Consider the following 10,280-nt stretch of genomic DNA (forward strand, 5'->3'; position numbering starts at 1 on the left):
TTCCTTCACAATAAGTTTTGCGTTCCTTCACAATAAGTTTTGCATTCCATCACAATAAGTTTTGCATTCCTTCACAATAAGTTTTGCGTTCCATCACAATAAGTTTTGCGTTCCATCATAAGTTTTGCGTTCCATCACAATAAGTTTTGCATTCCCTCACAATAAGTTTTGCATTCCTTCACAATAAGTTTTGCGTTCCATCACAATAAGTTTTGCGTTCCATCATAAGTTTTGCGTTCCCTCACAATAAGTTTTGCATTCCTTCACAATAAGTTTTGCATTCCTTCACAATAAGTTTTGCGTTCCATCACAATAAGTTTTGCGTTCCATCGTAATAAGTTTTGCGTTCCTTCACAATAAGTTTTGCGTTCCTTCACAATAAGTTTTGCGTTCCATCGTAATATGTTTTGCGTTCCTTCACAATAAGTTTTGCGTTCCTTCACAATAAGTTTTGCGTTCCATCATAAGTTTTGCTTTCCCTCACAATAAGTTTTGCGTTCCTTCACAATAAGTTTTGCGTTCCATCATAAGTTTTGCTTTCCTTCACAATAAGTTTTGCGTTCCTTCACAATAAGTTTTGCGTTCCTTCACAATAAGTTTTGCGTTCCATCATAAGTTTTGCTTTCCCTCACAATAAGTTTTGCGTTCCTTCACAATAAGTTTTGCATTCCATCATAATAAGTTTTGCGTTCCATCATAATAAGTTTTGCATTCCATCATAATAAGTTTTGCGTTCCAACATAATACGTTTTGCGTTCCTTCACAATAAGTTTTGCGTTCCTTCACAATAAGTTTTGCATTCCATCACAATAAGTTTTGCATTCCTTCACAATAAGTTTTGCGTTCCATCACAATAAGTTTTGCGTTCCATCATAAGTTTTGCGTTCCATCAGAATAAGTTTTGCATTCCCTCACAATAAGTTTTGCATTCCTTCACAATAAGTTTTGCGTTCCATCACAATAAGTTTTGCGTTCCATCATAAGTTTTGCGTTCCATCACAATAAGTTTTGCATTCCCTCACAATAAGTTTTGCGTTCCATCACAATAAGTTTTGCGTTCCATCATAATAAGTTTTGCGTTCCCTCACAATAAGTTTTGCGTTCCCTCACAATACGTTTTAAAATTAGCTTTAAATTATAACATTTTTACACATCTACACTCCATGGGGTATGGAGTCTACACTCCATACCCCATAACGACAAAGCAAAAACCAGTCTTTGATAACTTGAAAGAAAAAAAATTAAATATCACACTGACATAAGTATTCAGACCCTTTGCTATGACACCTGAAATTTAGCTCTGTTGCGAAATAATAATTTCAATCATTGTAGCATCAGGCTGCAACATAACAAAATGTGGTAAAAAATGAAGGGGTCTAAATACTTTCTGAATAAACTGCATGTTACAGACATGAAAACGGCTAGTTTTAGGGTACTTTGAAATATGCGTTCCATTTAGGTACAAGTTCAGCACACACGCACAAACAACAACATCATACAGGTTTGGAACATGAGGGTGAAATACTGACAGAATTTTCATTTTGGGGTGAAATGTTCTTTTTAAAGTGATATATTACTTTTTGTAAGGGCTTCCTTCACCTAGAGGAATTGACTTATGTCTTATTATTGGACCACTCCAGCCTAAAGAAGACATTGTGGGTTTTATAAACATTTTAATGGTGAACTTTTTTACCAATATTGTGTACCACTTGTAATGTGCGAACTCAACCACTAGACGAAGTCGTCTTTGGTTTTGTCACAGGATGCACGCCGTTCCGCAGAGGAAGAACCTTTTTTTGCGCCTGCGCACTCCGTCAACTTCCTTTTCGACATCCCGATCGAGAGAGACGCGATGGGTCATCAGCAGCTCTACTGGAGTCACCCTAGAAAATTCGGCCAGGGATCCCGTTCCTGGTCAGTTTCTGTCTTTATAACACGTTTAATATGTTGGATTTAAGAAGGCGCTTGAATGCGGTTCGCTGAGTTTGTCTGGTGTTTATTACAGTTTTGTGAATGTTGCGCACATGGTGATGCCCGCGGACTTGATATGGCGTCCGGTAATGGACACTTTCCGCATGTCTGCTGCTGTTGCGCTCCAAATAAATATAAATATAAATATATATATATATTTTTTATTGTCTAAATAAAATGGTTAAAAAAAAAAAAAAAAAGCATAATATAATCAATTACATTGTTCAGCAATTCAGAGAGTGTGAAATACAATAAAGAACAGAAAAAAAAAAAGCATCAATATTAATACAAAACATAAATATAAAATAATATTTGGGTAGTTATATGAATTTGAAAATCTTTAGAATTTGTATTGTTGCCATAAGTTTGAAAAGGCTTCAAAATGCATCTTGAGATTAAGTGTAATTTACAGAAGGTAAAATATTAGATTTTTATTTTCAGAATAAATTGGGTTTTGTAAATTAAGTAAAATATCATATGGTTTTAAATATAAAGATTTGCTCAATTTTATTGTCATGTCCATTTTAAAGTCAGTCCAAAACGAAATAAAGGGCAATAATGTGTTTCGAAAAGTATAATTTTTCACATACAGTATGGATGTATCTAATAATAGCTGCATTTACATATTTATAAGGTAATGTCCAGATGCTGTGCCATGATTAATGGTTGGGGATTGGATCAGACATTAAAGGAGTTTTTTATTAAATTATTAATAATAGAAAGACCATTTACCAAAAGTTGTGGATTTTGTAAGGTTGTATCATTAATATCTAAAATAGAGGATTTAGTTAATATGCCACTGGTGATGGCCTTAATTATTATTTTTCATTTACAAAAATTGGGGTAAGTACTCCAAATCTTACCGTAGTGTTTGCAAAACTTACTGTAGTACATAATTATAGTTTATGCGGTCTTTGTATTGTGACTCGTGTATATAACCATGAATTGTTTGTCATTGTATTGAGAACCTCAATGTAAAGATGCGCTCTCGAAAAACACGTATGGCAAACAAAAGTTATGAAAAATAACAAAAAAACTAAACTATAACTGCATATATATGCATTAGTTGTTCCAAGTTCACCCCTAATAAAAGTTTGAATCTCATAACATTTCTGATCAAATTTCATCTAATGCAGTTGTACATTTGAGTTTATTTTTTAATAGAGGTTTATATGGACTTCATATTTGAGGTGTAAAACTATTTTAAGATGTATTTGAGAAGAGAGGGTTTTTGGAAACATTTGAGTCCTTCTAGTGATGCTAAAAATCACAGTCCTAAACATGGACCAGTGATGACAAGTAATCTCATGCATAATTGACTTTTACTATTTTATACATTTTAGAACTTTTTCCCCCCTTTAAAACATTGGCCAGACAAGTACAAAGATTTACCAGAGTTTTAAAGAGTAACGTGTACATATTAGGGGTGTAACAGTTAAAATTCTGTTCGGTTTGTATCACTGTTTTAGGGTCACAGTTTCGGTTTCGGTGTTTATGTTCAGGGGACATAAAATATTACTGCCAAATCCAAAATAAAATATACTATTTGGTAGTGGTCGACCGATATGGGATTTTCAATGGCCGATGCCGATATTAAGAAATCAATCTGGCCGATATGAGGCCGATACAATACATGTGAATACAGTAAATGAGAGACAAAGAATACCAATCTAAACAATATTCATAAATTAATGACAAAATAGTATGTGCAATTCCAATTCCATCTCATAAATATACATTTATTTACACTATTAAGTTTAAACAGGTTGTTTACTTTAAGTATAATTAAATGCTGCTGTTCCGAGAATCTTTAGTTTCAGTTTCTGTGTTAGCACCCCCCACCTACACAATGGTTGTCTATGTGCACTGGAACAATCATTCATAAAACGCATTAAACTTTAGTTTACAAAGACGTGAAACTCACCGAGTGGTCTGGGGTGTTCACTGATATGCTCACACAAAAATCGAAAAAACATTTGCAAAAGATGCTTTCCAACAGGTTTTAACGTAGTTTTTGTACCAAGTCAAGTCAATGGAGTCAGACAAAAACTACGATAAAACCTGTTGGAAAGCATCTTTTGCAGCGATTTGTGTGAGCATATCAGTGAACACCCCAGACCACTCGGTGAGTTTCACGTCTTTGTAAACTAAAGTACTAACACAGAAACCGAAAATTCTCGGAACAGCAGCATTTGTCCAAATTTCAATCTTAACCGTTCTATTTCATCAGAAACGATCTTAAAACAGGGCTTTAAGTGTAAAATACCGAACTAACCCTTTAAATAATAATGATTTATGTCTGTTTAGTTTTGCTTGTTTGTTTCTTTGAAACTTTGTAAGCCGTCACATGTATTTGCATGCTCGATTAGCATCAAATCCGACCGGAACATATGAAAAGGTATACTACACACAATATTACGCCAATCATGGATAATCAAATACAGCAGACAGAGATAGTGAATAACTTAATTCAGATTAAGGAATATCTTTTTTCTCAAACATATTATTACTTACCAGACAGTGTTCTCTTCTCATCCACCTCACGCGATCACTGATCCGTAGTGCACGCGACCCAGCTTTTCAGTCCGTGGGAAAACAGCGTCTAGTTTAAACGTAATCGAGAACAGCGACAAGCATCTGAGGAACAGCCAGTCACGGGATTTTTGACTGTTTGTGAGGTTAAATGTTTTCTGTTTTGTTTAAATATATTTGTCACATCTGTGACCCCCACTGGAGCTACCGCTGGGCTGCGGATCTGACATATCACAGTACTGTTTGAATAGGCTTCGCTGCACACCGGAGTGTTTTTGTGTGTAACACAATGTAGCGTCAAGTTAGAAAGCGAATGCTGATTGGTCATTTACTGTGTCTGTCAGATGTCTGCTTCACTTCTGAGTGGCTTGTCTTACGGTGCTGGGCGGAGCAGAGCGAGCATATTCAGTTCATTCATGCTCGCTCTGCTCGCGCCAGTGGAAAAAAGCGCTAATGCACTGTCAGACTGTTTTGAAATATATCGGCCAAACGGAAATATTTATCGGCCGATGCCGATATCTAAAAATTCCCAATATCAGCCGATATATCGGCCTCGGCGATATATCGGTCGACCACTACTATTTGGTAACTGACGCTTCATCAGATTTGCCCTCACTACAGATCACCATGGTTTTACTACAGTAACCATAGATTAAACATTGTATTTGTGGTAAGATCACAGTAACCACAAAATTAACATGGTTACTTTCATGTTACAATACTATTGTAAAACCATGGTTACTGTATGGAAACTACAGTATTACTGTTGTAAAAGAATGGTTAATTGTATCAAAACTATGATTACTGACAAGAAAACAATCATGACAACAGTCATTATTACTTCAGTCATGGTTACTAAAATATTACTGATGTAAAACCATGGTTGCTATATGGAAACTACAGTATTACTGTTGTAAAACAATGGTCACTATATGGAAACTACAGTATTACTGTTGTAAAACCGTGGTTGCTATATGGAAACTACAGTATTACTGATGTAAAACAATGGTTACTATATGGAAACTACAGTATTACTGTTGTAAAACAATGGTCACTATATGGAAACTACAGTATTACTGTTGTAAAACCGTGGTTGCTATATGGAAACTACAGTATTACTGTTGTAAAACAATGGTCACTATATGGAAACTACAGTATTACTGTTGTAAAACCGTGGTTGCTATATGGAAACTACAGTATTACTGATGTAAAACAATGGTTACTATATGGAAACTACAGTATTACTGTTGTTAAACAATGGTTACTATATGGAAACTACAGTATTACTGTTGTAAAACAATGGTCACTATATGGAAACTACAGTATTACTGTTGTAAAACAATGGTCACTATATGGAAACTACAGTATTACTGTTGTAAAACCGTGGTTGCTATATGGAAACTACAGTATTACTGATGTAAAACCATGGTTACTATATGGAAACTACAGTATTACTGTTGTAAAACAATGGTTACTATATGGAAACTACAGTATTACTGTTGTAAAACAATGGTTACTATATGGAACTACAGTATTATTGTCGTAAAACCAGTAATACTGTTGTAAAACAGTGGTTACTATATGGAAACTACAGTATTACTGTTAAACAATGGTTACTATATGGAAACTACAGTATTACTGTTGTTAAACAATGGTTACTATATGGAAACTACAGTATTACTGTTGTAAAACGATGGTTGCTATATGGAAACTACAGTATTACTGTTGTAAAACGATGGTTACTATATGGAAACTACAGTATTACTGTTGTTAAACAATGATTACTATATGGAAACTACAGTATTACTGTTGTAAAACCATGGTTACTATATGGAAACTACAGTATTACTGTTGTAAAACCATGATTACTATATGGAAACTACAGTATTACTGTTGTAAAACAATGGTTACTATATGGAAACTACAGTATTACTGTTGTAAAACAATGATTACTATATGGAAACTACAGTATTACTGTTGTAAAACAATGATTACTATATGGAAACTACAGTATTACTAATGTAAAACCATGGTTACTATATGGAAACTACAGTATTACTGTTGTAAAACCATGATTACTATATGGAAACTACAGTATTACTGTTGTAAAACCATGGTTACTATATGGAAACTACAGTATTACTGTTGTAAAACCATGATTACTATATGGAAACTACAGTATTACTGTTGTAAAACCATGATTATTATATGGAAACTACAGTATTACTGTTGTAAAACCATGATTACTATATGGAAACTACAGTATTACTGTTGTAAAACCATGATTACTATATGGAAACTACAGTATTACTGTTGTAAAACCATGGTTACTATATGGAAACTACAGTATTACTGTTGTAAAACCATGATTACTATATGGAAACTACAGTATTACTGTTGTAAAACCATGATTACTATATGGAAACTACAGTATTACTGTTGTAAAACCATGATTACTATATGGAAACTACAGTATTACTGTTGTAAAACCATGATTACTATATGGAAACTACAGTATTACTGTTGTAAAACCATGGTTACTATATGGAAACTACAGTATTACTGTTGTAAAACCATGATTACTATATGGAAACAATGCTGTTAAAATGAATATGAGAATGGATGTCGGAATGCAAGTTGTATTTTAATCATATGCGGAAATCCTAGTCTTAATCCTGAGCATTTTATTTTATAGCTGAGGAAATAAGTGTATTTGCATGCATTGATAAGCTGCTCTCTTGTTTTTCACAGCCGGGTATGCTCAAACAGACACGGTCTGATCCGCAAGTATGGACTGAACATGTGCCGCCAGTGCTTCAGGCAGTACGCTAAAGATATCGGCTTTGTGAAGGCAAGTGTTTTTGCATTTAAGTGTAATTTAGGTTATTCATTGAGTGAACAATGATAGTCATCCTTTCCTTTTTACAAGTTGAAAATGAATCTTGTAGTTAACATAGAGCTTTAAGTTCATTTGTATTTATGAATGTTTAGCGTAATGATTCGTAAAACATTTTTACAACTATTAACTCTTTGCCTGCCACACTTTATTACTGCAGCTGGATTAAAGGAGTGAACAACTGAACTTCAACGATGCAGAGTCAACATCCTCCCAGGCGACTAACATGACATCATGAAGTTATTTTGGAAAAATCCAATAAATACTGTTTGTTTTCCTGTTCAAAATAAGCCGTGTGTCTTTATTGGTTATAAATAGTTTAGTAGGGTTTAACAGATGGGTCACTGGAGCAGAAACATTGTTCAGCTTAAACGTGTAAATGGATATGATCGATTATAGTTGGTTTATTTCTTATTGCTAAACAAAGACTACAGCTATATTTTGGTTGTAGAAGCAGTGTAATGGAGGGATCAGTTAACAATGGGAGTCAAACGGGGCAATATTCTAAGCCTGAAAAATGTAAGTAAACTGATTAACCCTTAAAGCTGTTAAGATGTTTTTTTTTCTCCCGAATTTGGAATTCCAATGCACAAGTCCTCGTGGTGGCGTAGTGACTCGCCTCAATCCGGGTAGCGGAGGATGAATCTTAGTTGCCTCCGTGTCTCAAAGACTGTCAATCCGTGCATCTTATAACGTGGCTTGTTACCGCGGAGACGTAGGGTGTGTGGATGCTTCATGCTGTTCAAATGGGTAGCTGCGCCCTTGGCGAGAGCCACATTGTAGTGACCACGAGGAGGTGACTCTATGCTTCCTAGCGACCGGGTCAATTTGGTTGCTTAGGAGACCTGGGTGGAGTCACTCAGCACGCCCTGGGATTAGAACTTGTGACTCCAGGTGTGATGTAAAGAAAACTTAAAAAAAAGAATTATGATATAGATTGATACATTGAGACTTGGCCTAAGAAACGACTGAAAAAATTTACTTTTCATTTTGGACATTTTATATCTGGGTGTAAATAAGGCGGCTCTGAAAAAATTTTATCTTCCCAATCATGTCGACTGTATCTGAGAATAAATGTTGTGTTTATACGACAAAGCGATCAAAAGTTACAACATTACAAATGTAATTGATCACAGTGTCCAAAAACATCTCCAAACTAATACAAGATATGAATTGTACATAAGAACTAATTACACATGCAAACACAACAATGACTAAAGGTTTGCATAGCATGCAGACATGATTTTAGTCATGAGATTTCACAGAATGAGTTTCATTCTGTGTCATTTGAGTCATCATTGAGTCTGTGTCGTGTATTTGGCGCCATCTCCTGGTGGTCATATGTAACATTGTGCTTCATGTGGATTATCTAATGATCTATACATCTGATTATCTTGTGTGTGGACTCGATTTAAAGATAATCACAGACTCTAAATAATGTGATATTTTATGTTCCGTTTATTTCCCATAAGTAATAAGCAAAAATGCGGCATATAAGCAACACCAACATAATTGTCACAGATATATACGTAGCTGTTACTCGCTATATTTTTGTCTGTGATTAAAAAATATAGTCTGGTTGTATTTTACTCTGAGATCTTTCCAACAACATATGACACATGAATATTTGAGCAGTTTGATGTTTTTACTGTTTGCAATAATATGTACAAAGCAATTCTTTAAAAAATATTTTTTTTATAAATGATTAAAATGTAACTGATTTGTCTGCAAATTTGAAAGCACTTGTTCAGTTTTGGTCATAACGTCTACATGTATTGTAAAGTAGAGCTTCGAAGCTTTGAAACGAAACCGATTTTGTGTTCAAGACTGTAGTTCATATTTTGACAATTTTTCCCTTCTCACGGAGCTTAAAGGGTTAAAACGCATCTTTAGTCTCGGGACATTTGTATAGTGATTTTCCCCCTTATGCATGGTTGTAAAATGTCATCAACTAGTGTTATTTTTGTGAGTGCAATCTTAAATTTTCTATTTTGAAAATGAATTGGTCAAAAGTTGAGTTAACCCTGTAATGATCAACATCAGGTTCAAACCTATAAATTACATATGGTAAATAATGCATAAAAACTAAGATTATGCAAAAGCTATAAATGATATTGTAAAACATTTGTACATCAAACGGTCCAATCAAAAGTGTAATATTGGAACAGAAGAGGTGCACGTTAATAAAAACAAAATGCTTCCATAAATACTTTCAAATCTCAGTTTTTGAGGGATTTTCCTTCCGTTTTATACACTCAAATCATCTGATGTCTTTTAAAGTAAGTTTACCATCGTAATAGAAACTATTTACACGTTTACTATTTTCCTGCAAAGGTTTGGTGTTGGTTACACAGCATGGCCTCAGGTGCTTTACTATATTAAAGGGACAGTTCACCCAAAAATGAAAATTCTCTCATCATTTACTCACCCTCATGCCTTCAAATCATAGACTGTAAAAAAAGATGGCCGACGCCCCTTCGCTCTTTTCCATTGGTGAGAACTGAAGCCGCCAGTGTCCCGATATGGCGCTGACATCTTGGGACTTGAGTCTGCGCAGTTGCGATTTCGGGACCAGACCTGCGCAGTAGTGAGCAGGAAGTAAAGCCGCGAAATCAAGGCCCCGCCCTCACTCTCGCTGAATCAATCGCAAGCACACGCCCCTGCACTTTTGACTTATGACGGTGTGAAATAATTATAGAAATTTAGATATTACATTTAAAGCTCCAATCTCCCAGTCCTCTGAAGATCCCGAAAAACGTCAGTTGGTGCTTCAGTGACTACTTCAGCTCAGAGAACCTGTCAATCACAGCTGTCAATCATGATGTCACAGCACCGCTTTTATAGCATCAAATAACTAAAAACAAACTTATTTTGAAAACAA

At 34.9% G+C, this 10,280-nt stretch overlaps 1 protein-coding gene across 1 annotated transcript; it reads left to right on the forward strand.

Annotated features, from left to right (window-relative positions):
• The first annotated feature begins 1,813 nt into the window (after positions 1-1,813).
• Positions 1,814-7,689, forward strand: LOC127621898 (40S ribosomal protein S29). Its single transcript, XM_052095691.1, has 3 exons — positions 1,814-1,914; positions 7,255-7,354; positions 7,560-7,689. Exons 1-3 carry the CDS (start codon positions 1,853-1,855, stop codon positions 7,566-7,568), a joined length of 171 nt encoding a protein of 56 aa, XP_051951651.1. The 5' UTR covers positions 1,814-1,852; the 3' UTR covers positions 7,569-7,689.
• The last annotated feature ends 2,591 nt before the right edge of the window (positions 7,690-10,280 follow it).

Source organism: Xyrauchen texanus, chromosome 28, assembly GCF_025860055.1.
Source record: "Xyrauchen texanus isolate HMW12.3.18 chromosome 28, RBS_HiC_50CHRs, whole genome shotgun sequence".
Lineage (NCBI taxonomy): Eukaryota > Metazoa > Chordata > Actinopteri > Cypriniformes > Catostomidae > Xyrauchen > Xyrauchen texanus.